The 19,392-nt window shown below is 33.6% G+C and overlaps 1 protein-coding gene across 2 annotated transcripts in view; it reads left to right on the top strand.

Annotated features, from left to right (window-relative positions):
* LOC148951245 (kin of IRRE-like protein 3) overlaps positions 1-19,392 on the top strand; it is a 114,343-nt gene that overhangs the window by 16,913 nt on the left and 78,038 nt on the right. For both annotated transcript variants that reach the window (XM_089090195.1, XM_089090194.1), the window contains exon 2: positions 4,968-5,098. In XM_089090195.1, the coding sequence (XP_088946321.1) occupies positions 4,968-5,098 (131 nt within the window). The remainder of the gene's footprint in view (positions 1-4,967; positions 5,099-19,392) is intronic.

Below are 19,392 nucleotides of genomic sequence, written 5' to 3'. Positions count from 1 at the left end.
TTGGCACTGCAGGATTTTGATTTTAACGACAAGTATGACTATAATTTGTCCCGCGCATGAGTCTCCGGTGGTCTGGGTCAAAGCCTTACTGTTGACTGTCAAAAATATCACCTGTGTTATGACAAAGTTCATCTTGGGGGACAAATATTCCTCTTCTTTGATCAACATCTATGTGACACCAATATAACAAAAGACTGGGCGTATGTGCTTGATACCCATTTGATGTAGTAGTACAGGTAGTGAATATGATAACACTCATTCTTCAGATTTGAGACAGTCTCCAATTCCAATAAGACAAGAATTCGGGTATTATAAGGCATCTTATGTTCCATTATTCTGGGTGTAGTACATCTTTATGGAAGGTTAATCGGTACTTAAAGCAGACCATAATGAGACAATCAATTGATTGATGCAATGACAGGTATCCTTGTTGTATTAAACAACAAAAGTTGGCATTTACCGAACCAACTTTTTATATGTGTTACTTAAGATATTACTTTTAGTAGTTTCTGTTTTACCCTATTTGGTGTATTATGAGTGTATGGACATTAGTAATAGTTAGTAGAACTTAGTCACTGTCGACCTAACGATATTCAGCAGCAGATGTGTTCAGATTCGGATTTAGTTTTGGAAAAAAGCCAAGGTATTTGAAAATACTGATATGTTAGCTGTATGTTGCGTATACTCTTATGTGTATTTATATATATATATATATATATATATATATATATATATATATATATATATATATATATATATATATATATATATATATATATATATATATATATATATATATATATATATATATATTTATATGTATAAATATATATATATATATATATATATATATATATATATATATATATATATATATATATATATATATATATATATATATATATATATATATATTATATGTATATATATATGACAGTCACGTTTCACTTTTTCTGCACTGAAATTGGAGAATGTTAACTTAGTTGTACATAGCCTATATATTTTTCTGCTTTTCTGAATTGCTTACTCTTACCAAAAACATTGTGAACAAAAATATTATAGTGTACAATTTTTTGTCATTAAATTCCAAATTAATGTAACAACAGTCTGTGTGGTCTTCATCTAACATTGCTCGTGCTAGCAATCATGTGAAATCCGTGGATGGTTGATGCAGATTACCACCCAGGATGTAATAGCTAGGTCGGAAATTTAAAGCAGTACCCTTTGGGTTGGGTTCTGTCACTTCATTGACCAGGGATTTAACTATTGTGCCTCGGCTAAATAATAGCTTTCTTCGGCTGCAATTGACACCTCAGACAGTTATGTCTGTGTCATTTATTTTTTTTTATTATTATTATTATTATTTAGGTTAGTCGTTTACACAGGAAGGCGGTACCCCAAGAGTTTTTGAATTATTTCTTGACCCCATAATTTTTCTTACAGTTCGCTTCCTTTTACAACCCCCCCCCCCTCTCCCGTTGGTTAACAACAGTCGTATATGCCTGGGGCACATGCGACTGGAGGATTTAAGCGTATGGGTTGTGCTGCGGTACAAAATTGAAACAAACCAAGCTTTGAAAACCTAGTTTTAAGTTACAAGGCAATCTAGATAATGACCGCAACCTAATCGATTGTTTCGCAAACAAAGACCTTCGGAGATGCTAAGTTCTAAAAAAAGACAGTAAACTCTTAGTTCCAGAAACTATTTCGCAGAAAACAACGGGACATCTCTGAGACCTATCCGAGAAAGATTGCCAATGATAAATCTTAACAATTGCGACTGCAACACAAATCATTTTAAGTTGTGATTAAGAATAAACAGAGCTGCTGCAGTGGACTGTGTAATAGTGAAAAAGAGCCAATTTGGTAACTTGTATTACTATTCCGTTATCAAAAGGATAGTTGGGTAATCTACTACCCCTACTGCTATTACTAACAAGTTACTGCAGTACCAAGCCACCTGAAACTAGCACAGCTGCGCACGTTCTTCCTCCCTCTCAATCTCTTCTAATCTTCAATCTTTTCCCCCTCTCATGTAGTTTCAATTGCCTTTCAGCACTTTCTCATGATCTTTTCTGACCCATTCGAGGACGAACTGCTTTTCTTTTGACCACAGATGGATGGCTAAGAACCGCAATATTAAGTTATCCGCAATACTTAACCCGTAAAGCCTGGCCTAGCCATCTCAACCTTTTTTCATTATAACCTTAAACAATGAAATTGAACCACATTTTTCACAGAGCTTACTGGCTGAAATGCAGTCAGTCAAACAAGGACAAAAACTATTCTAACAGAGTCCTTTTAGAATACATTTAACAAATCTTCCTCAGCCTATCGAAGCCCCAACGCTTTAGAGCCATTCTTGACCACTGTCATGACCGTCGAATTCAATATTCTAATTCTAGTTCGCAGATTTATCTTCCTACCCGTCCATACCCCTTTTATTTTATGGGCTATTAAGCAAATACAAATACGTTCTTTTAATATTGCAAGCATCAACTAGCACATAATGAGGAAATTTTGCGAGATTAAAAGTAAAGCAGAATTTTGATACAGCTCCAGAAAGGTAATATTGCCTCCGAAAATGTGATGATAAATTTCTACTGGTGATGCTATAGTTGGACTAATCTGCGCCTTTAATTTTGTTTGAGGGTTGGAGTGGAGAGGCTAATGATATCTGTAAATTTAAAGAGCCTTGTGGTGAAATCCTGCACGATGATCGTGTATTGCATGAAATCTCTCCCGAAACAACGAGAAGTACAGAGACTGTGTTACAATCTGAAGTATTAATTTGCATGATTATTCGAATAGTTGCAAGGGATTCTGCGTTTTTCAATTTAATTGTAATCAAATCGTAATTGATTTTTTCGATATAATTCGACGGTAATAGAATCGTAATTGTCTATTTCTTAGAATTAATCTACCAATTACGCCAATAGAAAACAGTCAGCCTTAAAATGTTGTTGACAGCGCCGGATCCAGGAGGTTGGGGGTGCCCCCCTAGCGTAGTCTAAAGTAGCGTAATTTACTTAGTTAACGCAAGTTTGCGTTAATTAAACTTACTGCTAACCCAATTTTATCGGATCAACCTATTTTGTGCCCCCTCCCCTAATTTTTTTATCGGGTCAACCTATTTTGCCCCCCCCCTCCTCTAGAAAAAAAAATCCTGGATCCGCCCTGGGTTGTTGATTGAGGTTACAACTTGGTCAACGGGGTCTTTGCAACCTCAGATAACCGTAAGAGTATATCAATTACTGCGTTATTTGGAAGTTCCCAGGAGTAAGAAATTTCTATTGTTAAAATGCATTAATTGGTATGGCTAACTCCATAATAATATTTCGTTACTTGTCTAGAATCCAGAAAACACGCGAAGAACCGAATCTAGAATCTAACGAAATCCTAAGAAAAACAGGTTTTCACTCCCTTTGTGAGTTATTGCTACCTCCGTGAAAAATATTTAAACTTCAGTTTTTTGGGGTTGAAGGGACAAAAAAAAGTACATAGGTTAGGTTAGGTTACATATTTTATATATGCTATGCTTTACCGTAAGAGTATATCAATTACTGTCTTATTTGGAGCCCAATCTGAAATCTTCTGTTTTGAAGTTTATTTTTCTAACATTTTCTAGGTTCGTTTTACGATGTCTTAAACCTCTGTTAATTTACATATATTTGTAATTGAGCTTAAGACTTGTCTTAGTCAAATTGCTTGAACAAATTCTGGCAACCAGCAATCAAATTATATTTCCTTGAAAATGGCAAATTCCATAGCTGAATCTATTGATTCGAGCAACCTCTCCATTGCACATCCCTGCCCTGAAAGGTTCTATAGTCTCATAATTTCATTTCTTGTTCTTCTCTCGCGGTTCCAGGGGTTTTCTTTACTATAATTACTCATCTTCTCTTCATTAAAAGAAAGGTCTAATGCACGCCTCGTTGAACACAGAAAATGTAGGGTTTTTTTGGAACCCAATCGCCTATGTCCAATCTTTATATCATTATTTTTGGTAACTATTCTCCGGAGCAGAATAACTTCATGGTGGGTGGCTTTGCAGAAAAAGACACACGCTAAAACTTATATCAGCTTAATTTGAAAATCACAAGAACTTTCAAAGTGGTATTATTATGCTAATGTGTTCCTATTGTATTTTAATTACAGATATATAATTAAGTGAATAAGACTATTTTTCGTTATACTGTGATATAAATTTAAAAGAGACAGAGCTTGAATTAATAGGCTGGTTTTTTTTTTCTCACGAAACCCTAATAGCTGAGAAATGTTGCACTGCTAATAAACTCAAATTCGATATACTTTCCTTAGACTGACTACTAATGACTACTAAGTATTGTCTTATATTTCAGTTTAAAGCAAATCAGCTTATTCGTTATTCCAAACTTGTGCAAAACTATGCCTAGTTATTTATGCTTGTGTCTTTATTTGATAATATGTGAGGTCAGAAATGTCTATAGGGGTTAGCCTGGGAGTTATAGCCTGATGTCATTTAATAAATGTCAGAGTAGCCATGGAAACTAGTTTTTTTTTTAGCAAGAAATGGGTAATTAACGGCCACGGCTATAGTTTAATAGATTTCCCTGAAATGAACTTTATGCTGCAATTAAAAAAAAACAAAATATTATTTGAAGGAATTTTCCCAAGTTTGACGGAACAAACGCATAAAGATACTGTTTTGGAATTCCTAACAAGAAAAAAATGGATACAAAAGTGGAATAAACCTCATGGAGGTTAAGAAATTAATAATTACATAGTAGATCTCTTACGCAATTGCGTAATCAGATTTTCTTTTCCCAATTGTCTTGACGAGCTCTCCCCCACCCAATCAAAATAGTGGTATGGACCTTAAGGCAGACAACGAAAAATATACTGCAACCACATGTGCCAGGAAATAATTTTTATTACTAACCGTACCCATAATCTTTTTGTGTTCATCCATTTTTTTCGTCTTCTAGGGTTTGGTGATACTTTACAACAATTTTCAAATCAGCCTGAATATACTGAAGTGAATCCTGGGCAGTCTGTAGTCCTTTCTTGTAAAGTTCAGGACAAAGGTGGTCAATGCATATGGCAGCGAGATAGAAGAGTAAGTACCCTTGATTGCATTCCTGTGAAGCAAAATTCAACTTTTGCAACATTAATATTTTGATCCATCCCAAAGTACTCAAACCTCTTATGAAATGTCGACGCCCTCATGCGGACAATAAAACCTACAAAATACGAAACAATTGAAAAGTTGAAAGTTGTCAACTGTTGTCACCAATCAGCAGTCTAACTGCTTTTCGAGTTGACAATATTTATAAAAAGCATCGTGACACTTGACATGACTATGAAATATTGAAACAGAAAAACATTACACGAGGAAGCGTAAAAAAAATGTGAATGTGATAATCGTTTCCTTAATACCTATTTTATAATTTTATTAAATAAAAAAACAAGTTTTTTTTAACTGAAAGTAAGGAGCGACATTAAAACTTAGAACGAACAGAAATTATTCCATATAAGAAAAGGGCTGTCCCCTCCTCAACGCCCCGTTCTTTAGGCTAAGGTTTTCTGTTGTTTTAAAAAGTAGAGTCATGAGAAAGAGTCAAACTTTAGCGTAACGAGTGGGGCGTTGAGGAGGGGACAGCCCCTTTCCTATACAGAATAATTTCTATTCGTTTTAAGGTTTAATGTCGCTCCTTACATTCAGTTAAATTTTTGTATTTAATTTCTGAACGTTTTTGAATTAATGCAGGTTTGAAAATTAGTCACCGTACATGAACAATTAAAACTAAATTTGCATATTAATTTTACTTTTTTAACTACTTTTTTTTACTTTACTTTTACTTTAATTTTTTTACTTTTATAACCCAAGTTTGATTTTTGTTCCGGTTATTTAAGAATGAATCCTGAATCATAAAGGCTGTTTAATTAGAATAATAAAATCTTTTAAAAGTTAAAAAAACTTCAGCGTAAGAGCGAGCTATTGAGGAGAGGCAATCTCCCCTCATATACGTAATATTTTCTGTTCGTTTTAAGTTTTAATGTTTCTCCTTACTTTCAGTTGAAAAAAACTTGTTTTTTATTTAATTTTTGATCGTTTTTTAAATAGATCTGGGAAATCCGGCACCCCTTTCATGAAAAATATCCTTTACCCATGAAAAATTCCTCCATGGAAAGATCCTACCAAGTAACCCATTTCCACCACCCCCCCCCCCCCCCTACCAGAAAAATTCCCTCTGAAAACTCCTGTATACTTCCTAATAACTAATACTATGTGTAAACAATGGGTAAAGTTCACAACTTGCATCCCTTCCTCCGGGAACTGTGGGGGATTAGGTCATCCTCAAAGATATAGTTATTATATTTTTCGACTATGCTGAACAAAATGGATATCTCAAAATTTTGATCGGGTGACTTTGGTAAAAAAAAATGAGCGTGAGAGGGGGCCTAGTTGCCCTCCAGTTTTTTTGACCACTTAAAAAGGGCACTGGAAATCTCCGTTCGATTGAGCCCTCTCGTGATATTCTAGGACCACTGGGTCGATACGATCACCCCTAGAAAGAAAGAAAGACAAATAAACACGCATCCATGATCTTTCTTCTGGCAAAAAATTTCAATGTTCCTCATTTTTGAAAATAGGAGCTTGAAACCTCTACAGTAAAGCTCTCTGATACCCTGAATCTGACGGTGTGATTTTCATTAAAGTTCTATGCCTTTTAGGGCTTCTTTTTTTTCAAATATAAGGCCAATATTCTCAGGCTCGTAACTTTTTATCGGTAAGACTAAACTTGATGAAACTTTTATATTTGAAATCAGCATAAAAATCCAATTCTTTTGATAGGGAAGGCTTATTTTTTTTTTTTTTTTTTTTTTTTTTTTTAATAAAATTTATTTTGTCTTGAAATTGAGCATCCGTTAGATATCAGAATCTTTCTGCTTCCTGCTATCAGCTTCTTTTTCAGCAAAGGACAAAATATTTTAGCATATAAAGAGGGACGGTGCTGATCAGGGCAGTAGCCTTTCTCTTAAATTGGGGCATTACTACTTGTTTTAAATTTTAATGTACCTCTTTAACAATGGAGGGCTAAATTATCCTCTTCAGCAGGAACCATAGACAGTATTCGAATCAAGTTGCTCAATGACTGTTTTATATCAAATAAATAGCTTCTAAAAAGTATATCCTACTTTAGCAAGATTACTTCAGTAAGGAATAAGGGGTTTAGTGTTTAACAGATGCATTTCTAAGAAAAGAATAATGCCTCTTCTTAGTTCCTCTTGTATGGAGGCTACGGACGTCTACTTTCCCTATCAAAAATGGAAATAACAGACTTGAGACTGAAAGATGTCAATGTTTTGTATAAGCGACTTCAAGAATGAATATCGACAAAAAAGGTGTTCATGCCCAGCCCAGTGGGATTCATTGGATTTTCAAGAGCAATAGTGATCTTCCATCAAAACTGTGGAATCGGTTGAACTGGTATCGTCTGCATGCTGTTGAATAATAACTTGCATTTATAGTTTATCTGACATAAAAAAGGTAAACTGACAAGGATTTCAATTGGCTATAAAATTCCAATTGGCGACTACTCCCATCACGACTCCTACAAGGACTACACTTACTACATCTTTTCCTTCAGCAATAATTCCGTGGTCGATAACTGCTAACTCGACTATTCCGAGTGTGACTCCTGCTGCAATAACTGCACATCTACGACTGCATCAATCCCCTCAACACTAGCACAAATCTAGGTTCTCCCACAGCCATTACTCCCAGCACAAATGCTTCTACACTGAATATCTCAAAAAGGACCGTTCTTACTACGATTAAATAAAAAAAACAAGTTTTTTAAACTGAAAGTAAGGAGCGACATTAAAACTTAAAACGAACAGAAATTATTCCGTATATGAAAGGGGCTGTCCCCTCCTCAACGCCTCGCTCTTTACGCTAAAGTTTTTTATTGTTTCAAAAAATAAAGTTGTGAAACAGAGTCAAACTTTAGCGTAAAGAGGGAGGCGTTGAGGAGGGGACAGCCCCTTTCATATACGGACTAATTTCTGTTCGTTTTAAGTTTTAATGTCGCTCCTTACTTTCAGTTTAAAAAACTTGTTTTTTTTTTTTAATTTCTGACCGTTTTTTAGTTAATGCAGCTTTTATTTGTATAAAAATTTTACTTTTCTTTTGCTAAATAGATGTCTTTACAAATTAACTTACGTAACTAACTTCTATATTCGTATATTTTTCTTCTGGCAAAAAATACAAAGTTGCAGATTTTTGCAGATATGAGCTTGAAACCTATGTAATAGGGTTTTCTGATACGCTGAATCTGACGGTGTGATTTTCATTAAAATTCTTTCACTTGTAGGGGATGTTTCCCCCTCTTTAAAAAATCGAGTAAATTTTCTCAGGCTCGTAGCCTTTGATGAGTAATACTAAACTTAATAAAATTTATATATTTAGGATCAGCATTATAAACACATTCTTTTGATACATTTATTGACATCAAAATTTCGTTTTTAAAAGTTTCGATTACTATTCAGCCGTATCGCTTGTTTTTTTATTGTTTTTTTTATTACGTATATGTTATTACTTATATGAAGGGGTTCTCCCCTTAGTCAAAACCACGCTCTTTACGTTAAAAGTTAAAAAAAATGTTGATTCAGAAACCCCTGAATCACAAAGGCCGTTTAATTAGAATAGATAGCTCTTTTGAAAGCACTAAAAAAAAACTGTAGCGTAAAGAGCGAGGTATTGACTTGGGGGAGAACCCCCTCACATACGTTAAAATTTCTGTTCGTTTTAAGTTCTAATATTCCTTCTTACATTTCAGTTGAAAAAACTTGTTTTTTTTTATTTAACTTCTGATCGTTTCTTAAATAATGCTGGTAAAGCCGGCACCCCCCTCATATACATTGCCCTGCCCCAACCGAAACCACCTTCCCGTCCATTTGCTACCGCTTCACGGCCGGCTAGATCCCCCCCCCCCCCTCCAGAAAAACTGCTTCGAGAAAATGGTTGTATACTTCCCAATATCCAATAAATAATGCTGGCAAGTCCGGCACCCCCTTCATGGCAATTTCCCTTCCCCCATGAAAAGTTCATTCATGAACAGATCCTCCAACATAACCACCGACCCACCCTTCCCTCCCACTACCAGAAAAAAACCTCCTGAAAACTTCTGTATACTTCCCAATAACCAATACTATGTTAACAGTGGGTAAAGTTCATAGCTTTTAGCCCTCCCTCTGGGAACTTTTGGGGATTAAGTCATCCTAAAATACCTATTTAACATATATTCGACCATGCTAAACAAAATGGCTATCTCAAAATTTTGATCGGGTGACTTTGGGAAAAAAATGAGCGTGGGAGGGGGCCTAGTTGCCCTCCATTTTTTTGGTCACTTAAAAAGGGTACTAGAACTTTTAATTTCCACTCCAATGAGTCATCCCACGATATTCTAGGACCACTGTGTGAATACGATCACCCCTGGGGAAAAAAAAACAAACCAACAAACAAACAAACAAATAAACACGCATCCGTGATCTTTCTTCTGGCAAAAAATGTAAAATTCCACATTTTTGTAGATAGGAGCTTGAAACCTCTACAGTAGGGGTCTCTGATACGCTGAATATGGTGGTGGGATTTCCATTAAATTTCTATACCGTTTAGGGGGTCTTTCCACCTTTTTTTGAAAATCAGCCAAATTTTCTAAGGCGCGTAACTTTTGATGGTTGGCACTAAACTTGATGACAGTTATATATTTGAAATAAGGATTGAAATCTGATTCTTTTGATATATCTATTGGTATCAATAACCCGTTTTCTAGAGTTTCGGTTACCATTGAGCCGGGTCGCTCCTTACTTACAGTTCGTTACCACGAACTGTTTGATTACATCCACGACAATCACCTACACCGCGACAACTTCTACCATAACAACTTAAACCGTAATTAATCATTAAAATTATTATCCAATAGAACTACTTATAAAATAAATACAGAAACTGTGGTAATGAAGAACGAAGAGAGGTCAAGGACAAAAATCAAATTTTTCTGTGAAAAATAAAGGACAAATTTAAAATTCAAAATAAGCAGACATTATCTTATATAAAGTGTCAAACTTGAAACTAATAGAAATTACTTTATATTACTTTTATAATCTTTATATTTTGTTTTTATATTCATCCAGTTTCTGAGTAGAAGGCTATCTTATAGTCCCGTACGTACCACGTGGTTTATGGTTTTCTCAGTGAGAATGAAAAAACAGGGATTTTCTCACATGGAAAAACATGAACTTTGTCACTTTTATCTATGTTTTCTTGGATGGTTATGTGTGTTGTTCAATTTATTTGATTTTTTTCAGGGTTGGTTATGGCTGTTTTATGGTTTTTGTCAGTGAGAATTTGAATAACAGAAGATTTCTCACATTTATTTCTGTATTCATAGTTTTTGTCAGTGATAATGGAAAAACAGGAATTTTCTCACATTTATGTATGTTTTCTTGAATAGTTATGTGTGTTGGTCGATTTATTTGATGTTTTTCATGTCTGTTTTATGGATGATTTATGTCTGTTCGTTGTCAGTGAGAATGGACATGCTCGACGCGAATGTTATGAGATTGTTTGGCTAACCTAACCTGAGAACTTGATTGACATAATCGCTAGGGGAAATTATTGATTCACGAAGGGGGAATTAAGAAACATTATGGTTTCTTTAATCTTAGGTCTGTGGGATAAATGTTCTTTAGGTCAGAGAGGAAAATAAATATTCTATTTTTAAATATGGCTTCATTGATCTTTAGTGTCAGGAATTATAAATGACATCACATGTTATCTTGGAATTATGTGGGAGTCTAAAGAGAGAGAAATTCTATTTTCAAATACGGCTTCACTGAGCTTTAAGTCTGAGGTATAAATTGATATTCTAACAAAACCATAATAGTTTAGCTAGGATAATTTATGAGATGAAGAGATTAGCGTAGGAAAGGCTTTCCTAGAAATTTGAAATGTGAATGCACAGAGATGCCAAAAAACAAAAGGAACACGCTGAATTACGTTTAGGGATTATTTGGGCGAAACGGTTTTAGTCATTTTATGGAATTATTTCGGCGAAACAGTTAGAGACATTTTGAAATATGATTTTTGAAGAGATTTTAGGAGAGAATTTGAGGGTAAAACTTAGTGGTCGTTATAATACACAAGTTCCATTTTAACAGTGTTGTGAGGTCCCCTACCCCAACCCCAAAGGGCCCCGATCGCCCTACCCCAACCCCGAAGGGTTCCAATCCCCATACCCCAATCCAGAAGGAACCCCCCGGTCCCCAAAGGTTCCCAGGACTCCCACCCGGCCCCCCAAACCCCCAAAGTCCCTCCCCGGGCCCCCAAAGGCACATCAAGCTCCTAAAAGACCACCGGTGTCCCAAAGGCCTTCATCCGGTCCCCAAATGTCCCCCAGGCTCCCAACTGGCCCCCAAAGACCCCCAAAGGCCCTCCACCGGTCCCCAAAGGTCCCCCAGGCTCCCAAAGGGCCCCCTCCCTCTCCCTCCCTCTCCTCCCCCTCCTCACTGTCCCCTCCCCCTCCTCCCAATCCCCCTCCCCTCCCCTCCCCTCCTCCCCTCCTCCCCACCCCCTCCCCTCCTCCCCTCCCCATTTTTTTAATATTTTTTGTGCATTGAGAGACAGAAGGGCACCCTCCCCCCGGGCCTCCCCCCCCAAAGGGCCCCCGACGCCCCAAAGACCTGATTTTTCAGAGTCATGGTTTACCATTTTGGATTTCTTTCGTTGATGTGTGTTGTCTGAAACTTATGATTTGGGATATGTAAATTACTATTTCGGACTTTTCTGAGCTAGATTTCTTAGTCTTTCGTTGGTGTGTGTTGTCTGAAACCTATGATGTGGGATGGATGGATTGCAATTTTTGACTTTTCTGAGCTAAGTTTCTTAGCCTTTCATAGGTGTGTGTTGTCAGAAAATTATGATTTGGGATGTGTAGTTTGCTATTTCAGGCTTTTCTGAGCTATGATTTCCTAGTATTTCGTAGGTGAATGTTTTCTGAAACCAAAAGTTTAGGATGAGTAGTTTGCTATTTCAGGCTTTTCTGAGCTAGGTTTCTTAGCCTTTCGTAGGTGTGTGTTGTCTGAAACTTATGATTTGGGATATGTAATTTGCTATTTCCGGCTTTTATAAGCTAGATTTCTTAGTCTTTCGGAGGTGTGTGGTGTCTGAAACCTATGATTAGGGATGTTGGTGTTGTTATTTTTTGACTTTTCTGAGCTTGATTTCTTAGCCTTTCGGAGGTGTGTATTGTCTGAAATCTATGATTTGGGATAGTTAATTTGCTACTTCTGCCTTTTCTGAGCTAGATTTCTTATCCTTTCATAGGTGTGTGCTTTCAGAAAATTATGATTTGGGAGGTGTAGTTTGCTTTTTGGACTTTTCAGAGCTAGGATTCTTAGTCACTCATAGGTGTTTGTTGTCTGAAACTTCGAGTTTGAGATGAGTAGTTGCCTATTTCAGACTTTTCATAGCCAGGTTTCTTAGTATTTCGTAGGTGAATGTTGTCTGAAACTTATGATTTGGGATATGTAAAATACTATTTCGGGCTTTTCTGAGTTGGATTTCTTAGTCTTTCATAGGTGTGTGTTGTCTGAAACCTATGATTTGGGATGAGTGGTTTGGTTTTTGGACTTTTCTGAGCTGGATTTCTTAGCCGTTCATAGGTATGTGTTGTCTGAAAATTATGATTTGGGATGTGTAGTTTGCTATTTCAGGCTTTTCTGAGCTAAGGTTTCCTAGTATTTTGTAGGTGAATGTTGTCTGAAACCAATAGTTTGGGAATGAGTAGTTTGCTATTTTTGGCTTTCCTGAGCTAGGTTTCTTTGCCTTTCGCAGGTTTGTGTTGACTGAAACCTATGATTTGGGATCTTTAGTTTGCTATTTTTGACTTGTCGGAGCTGGATTTATTAGCCTTTCATAGGTGTTTGTTGACTGAAACCTATGATTGGGATGAGTGGTTTGCGATTTTTGTCTTTTCTTAGCTAGATTTCTTATCCTTTCATATGTATGTGTTGTCAGAAAATTAAGATTTGGGATGTGTAGTTTGCCATTTGGACTTTTAAGAGCTATGATTCTTAGTCCATCATAGGCGTTTGTTGACTGAAACTTCTAGTTTGGGATGAGTAGTTTGCTATTTCAGGCTTTTCTGAGCTAAGGTTTCTTAGTCTTTCATAGGTGAATGTTGTCTGAAACCTATGATTTGGGATATGTAAATTACTATTTCGGACTTTTCTAAGCTAGATTTCTTAGTCTTTCGTTGTTGTATGTTGTCTGAAACCTATGATTTGGGATGTGTGGGTTGCTACTTTTGACTTTTCTGAGCTGGATTTCTTAGCCTTTCATAGGTGTTTGTTGTCTGAAAACTATGATTTGGGATGACCAGTTTGCTATTTTTGAATTTTCTGAGCTAGATTTCTTAGCCTTTCATAGGTGTGTGGTTTCATAAAATTATGATTTGGGATGTGTAGTTTGCTTTTTGGACTTTTCAGAGCTAGGATTCTTAGTCACTCATAGGTGTTTGTTGTCTGAAACCTATAGTTTGGGATGACTAGTTTGCTATTTTTGACTTTTCTGAGCTAGATTTCTTAGCCGTTCATAGGTGAGTGTTGTCTGAAACCTATGATTTGGGATAAGTAAATTACTATTTCGGGCTTTTCTGAGTTGGATTTCTTAGTCTTTCATAGGTATGTGTTGTCTGAAACCTATGATTTGGGATGTGTGGGTTGCAATTTTTTGACTTTTCCGAGCTGGATTTCTTAGCCGTTCATAGGTGAGTGCTGTCTGAAACTTATGATTTGGGTTGGTTAATTTGCTATTTCTGGCTTTCATTAGCTAGGTTTCTTAGCCTTTCATAGGTGCGTGTTGTCAGAAAATTATGGTTCGGGATGTGTAGTTTGCTATTTAGACTTTTTAGAGCTAGAGTTCTTAGTCCATCATAGGTGTTTGTTGTCTGAAACCAATAGTTTGGGATGAGTAGTTTGCTATTTCAGGCTTTTCTGAGCTAGATTTCTTAGCCTTTCATTGGTGTGTGCTTTCAGAAAATTATGATTTGGGATATGTAAATTACTATTTCGGGCTTTTCTGAGTTGGATACTTCTAATGTTTTCCGTAGAAGATAGGAAAATTTATACTATGATTGTGATTATTTTCCATGAAGATAAAAAGTTTCACTTTAATTCTAAATTTTCTTAAATTCAATTCCGACCTTTCTCAAAGAGATGAAAAAAATTAAAGTTCTGTTCCAAATATTTTCCCAGAAGAAGAAAAGTTCAACTTCGATTCTGAATTTTCTCAATGAAAATGAAAAAGTTATTGATCAAATCTTTTTTCCCAAAATAATATAAAAATTTCCACTTCAGTTCAGATTTTTTTCTCAAAGATATAAAGAAATTTAAAGTTCTGTTCCAAATTTTTCATAGAAGATAGGAAAAGTTATACTTTGATCGTGAATATTCGAGTTCTATTCTGAATTTTACCAAAGAACACAATTCAATTATAATTTCCCCAATAAAAAATTTAAGGTTTTTTTTCTAAATTTTTCGGTGGAAGATAGAAAAAGTAATACCATACGTGTGAATATTTTCCCGGAAGATAAAAAGTTCTAGTTCAATTTAAAATTTTCTCAACGAAGTGAAGAAGAATTCAAGTTCTCTTCTGAATTTTACCAAAGAACACAATTCAATTCTAATTTCACCAGAGAAAATAAAAATATTCCACTTCAGTTCCTTATTTCACAAGGACATAAAGAAATTTAAAGTTCAATTCTAAATTTTTCGGTGGAAGATAGAAAAAGTAATACCATACTTGTGAATATTTTCATGGAAGATAAAAAGTTCTAGTTTAATTTAAAATTTTCTCAACGAAGTGAAGGAAAGTTCAAGTTCTCTTCTGAATTTTCTCAAGAAAAAAGAAATTAGCCATTGATCATTTCTATTTTTTCCAAATAATATAAAATTTTCCACTTTAGTTCAGATCTGGCTCGAAGAGATGAAAAATTTAAAATACTGTTCCAAATTTTTCACTGAAGATAAAAAAGTTCAAGTTCTCTTCGGAATTTTACCAAAGAACACAATTCAATTCTAATTTCTCCAGAGAAAATAAAAATCTTCCACTTCAGTTCTTTATTTCACAAAGACAAAGAAATTTAAAGTTCAATTCTAAATTTTTCGGTGGAAGATAGAAAAAGTAATACCATACTTGTAAATATTTTCACGGAAGATAAAAAGTTCTAGTTCAATTTAAAATTTTCTCAACGAAGTGAAGAAAAGTTCAAGTTCTCTTCTGAACGTTACCAAAGAACACACTTCAATTCTAATTTCTCCAGAGAAAACAAAAATCTTCCACTTCAGTTCTTTATTTCACAAAGACATAAAGAAATTTAAATTTCAATTCTAATTTTTCGGTGGAATATAGAAAAAGTAATATAATACTTGTGAATATTTTCACGAAAGATAAAAAGTTCTAGTTCAATTTTAAATTTTCTCAACGAAGACAAGGAGAGTTCAAGTTCTCTTCTGAACTTTACCAATTAACAGACTTTAATTCTAATTTTTCCAGATATAACAAAAATCTTCCACTTCAGTTCTTTATTTCACAAATACATAAAGAAATTTAAAGTTCAATTCTAAATTTTTCGGTGGGAGATAGAAAAATTAATACCATACTTGTGTTTATTTTCACGGAAGATAAAAAGTTCTAGTTCAATTTAAAATTTTCTCAATGAAGTGAAGAAAAGTTCAAGTTCTCTACTGAATTTTACCAAAGAACACAATTCAATTCTAATTTCTACAGAGAAAATAAAAATCTTCCACTTCAGTTCTTTATTTGACAAAAGACATAAAGAAATTTAAAGTTCAATTCTAAATTTTTCGGTGGAAGATAGAAAAAGTAATACCATACTTGTGAATATTTTCGCGGAAGATAAAAAGTTCTAGTTCAATTTAAAATTTTCTCAACGAAGTGAAGAAAAGTTCAAGTTCTCTTCTGAACTTTACCGAAGAACACACTTCAATTCTAATTTCTCCGGAGAAAATAAAAATCTTCCACTTCAGTTTTAAGTTCCCCAAAGAAATAAAGAAATTTAAAGTTCTTTTCTAAATTTTTAGATGGAAGATAGAAAAAGTAATACTATGTCTGCGATAGTTTTCCATGAAGATCATAAGTTTCACTTTATTTATAACTTTTCATAAATTCAGTTCTGATTTTTCTCAAAGAGATGAAAAATTTAAAGTTCTATTCCAAATTTTTCATAGAAGATAGAAAAAGTTATACATTGATTGGGAATATTCAACATGAAGATAAGGAACTCCACTTTAATTCTGATTTTTCTCGAAGAAGTGCAAATTGTTCAAGTTCTCTTCTGAATTTTCTTAAAGAAGAGAAAAAGTTAACTCAATTCTGAATTTTACCAATGAAAATGAAAAAACCTTCCACTTCAGTTCTTAATTTCTCAAAGACATAAAAAATTTAAAGTTCAGTTCTAAATTTTTCTGTAGAAGATAGGAAAAGTTATACTATGACTGTGATTATTTTACAGTGAAGATAAAAAGTTTCACTTTAATTCTAATTTTCTTAAGTTCACTACCGATTTTTTGGAAAGAGATGAAAAATTTAAAGTTCTGTTCCAAATTTTTCATAGAAGATAGTCGAATATTCAAATCAATGTATAACTTTTTCTATCTTCTATGAAAAATTTGGAACAGAACTTTAAATTTTTCATCTCTTTCCAAAAAATCGGTAGTGAAATTAAGAAAATTAGAATTAAAGTGAAACTTTTTATCTTCACTGTAAAATAATCACAGGCATAGTATGATTTTTCCTATTTTCTACAGAAAAATTTAGAACTAGACTTTAAATTTTTTATGTCTTTGAGAAATTAAGAACTGAAGTGGAAGGTTTTTTCATTTTCATTGGTAAAATTCAGAATTGAGCTAACTTTTTTCTCTTCTTTAAGAAAATTCAGAAGAGAACTTGAACATTTTGCACTTCTTCGAGAAAAATCAGAATTAAAGTGGAGTTCCTTATCTTCATGTTGAATATTCACAATCAATGTATAACTTTTTCTATATTCTATGAAAAATTTGGAACAGAACTTTAAATTTTTCATCTCTTTGAGAAAAATCAGAACTGAATTTAAGAAAAGTTATAAATAAAGTGAAACTTTTGATCTTCATGGAAAACAATCGCAGTCATAGTATTACTTTTTCTATCTTCCATCTAAAAATTTAGAAAAGAACTTTAAATTTCTTTATTTCTTTGGGGAACTTAAAACTGATGTGGAAGATTTTTATTTTCTCTGGAGAAATTAGAATTGAAGTGTGTTCTTTGGTAAAGTTCAGAAGAGAACTTGAACTTTTCTTCACTTCGTTGAGAAAATTTTAAATTGAACTAGAACTTTTTATCTTCCGGGAAAATATTCACAAGTATGGTATTACCTTTTCTATCGTCCACCGAAAAATTTAGAATTGAACTTTAAATTTCTTTATGTCTTTTGTGAAATAAATAACTGAAGTGGAGGATTTTTATTTTCTCTGTAGAAATTAGAATTGAATTGTGTTCTTTGGTAAAGTTCAGAATAGAACTTGAACTTTTCTTCACTTCTTTGAGCAAATTTTAAATTGAACTAGAACTTTTTATCTTCCGTGAAAATAATCACAAGTATGGTATTAATTTTTCTATCCCCCACCGAAAAATTTAGAATTGAACTTTAAATTTCTTTATGTCTTTGTGAAATAAAGAACTGAAGTGGAAGATTTTTGTTATCTCTGGAGAAATTAGAATTGAAGTTTATTCTTTGGTAAAGTTCAGAAGAGAACTTGAACTTTCCTTGACTTCGTTGAGAAAATTTTAATTTGAACTAGAACTTTTTATCTTCCGTGAAAATATTCACTAGTATGATATTACTTTTTCTATCTTCCTCCGAAAAATTAGAATTGAACTTTAAATTTCTTTATGTCTTTGTGAAATAAAGAACTGAAGTGGAAGATTTTTGTTTTCTCTGGAGAAATTAGAATTGAAGTGTGTTCTTTGGTAAACTTCAGAAGAGAACTTGAACTTTTCTTCACTTCGTTGACAAAATTTTAAATTGAACTAGAACTTTTTATCTTCCGGGAAAATATTCACAAGTATGGTATTACTTTTTATATCTTCCACCGAAAAATTTAGAATTGAACTTTAAATTTCTTTGTCTTTGTGAAATAAAGAACTGAAGTGGAAGATTTTTATTTTCTCTGGAGAAATTAGAATTGAATTGTGTTCTTTGGTAAAATTCCGAAGAGAACTTGAACTTTTTTATCTTCAGTGAAAAATTTGGAAAAGTATTTTAAATTTTTCATCTTTTCGAGCCAGATCTGAACTAAAGTGGAAAATTTTTATATTATTTGGAAAAAATAGAAATGATCAATGACTAATTTCTTTTTCATTGAGAAAATTCAGAAGAGAACTTGAACTTTCCTTCACTTCGTTGATAAAAGTTTAAATTAAACTAGAACTTTTTATCTTCCATGAAAATATTCACAGGCATGCTATTACTTTTTCTATCTTCCACCGAAAAATTTCGAATTGAACTTTAAATTTCTTTGTCTTTGTGAAATAAGGAACTGAAGTGGAATATTTTTATTTTCTCTGGTGAAATTAGAATTGAATTGTGTTCTTTCGTAAAAATTCAGCAGATAACTTGAATTCTTCTTCACTTCGTTGAAAAAATTTTAAATTGAACTAGAACTTTTTATCTTCCGGGAAAATATTCACACGTATGGTATTACTTTTTCTATTTTCCACTGAAAATTTTAGAATTGAACTTTAAATTTTTTATTGGGGAAATTATAATTGAATTGTGTTCTTTGGTAAAATTCAGAATAGAACTCGAATATTCACGATCAAAGTATAACATTTCCTATCTTCTATGAAAAATTTGGAACAGAACTTTAAATTTCTTCATCTCTTTGAGAAAAAAATCTGAACTGAAGTGGAAATTTTTATATTATTTTGGGAAAAAAGATTTGATCAATAACTTTTTCATTTTCATTGAGAAAATTCAGAATCGAAGTTGATCTTTTCTTCTTCCGGGAAAATATTTGGAACAGATCTTTAATTTTTTTCATCTCTTTGAGAAAGGTCGGAATTGAATTTAAGAAAATTTAGAATTAAAGTGAAACTTTTTATCTTCATGGAAAATAATCACAATCATAGTATAAATTTTCCTATCTTCTACGGAAAAATTTAGAAGTATCCAACTCAGAAAAGCCCGAAATAGTAATTTACATATCCCAAATCATAATTTTCTGAAAGCACACACCGATGAAAGGCTAAGAAATCTAGCTCAGAAAAGCCTGAAATAGGAAACT

The sequence above is a fragment of the Artemia sp. Qi Xiang Cuo genome, chromosome 6 (assembly GCF_049724085.1).
Source record: "Artemia sp. Qi Xiang Cuo chromosome 6, ASM4972408v1, whole genome shotgun sequence".
NCBI classification, from domain to species: domain Eukaryota; kingdom Metazoa; phylum Arthropoda; class Branchiopoda; order Anostraca; family Artemiidae; genus Artemia; species Artemia sp. Qi Xiang Cuo.
Note: the sequence above shows the minus strand (reverse complement) of the source record. Positions and strands in the feature narration are given on the sequence as shown.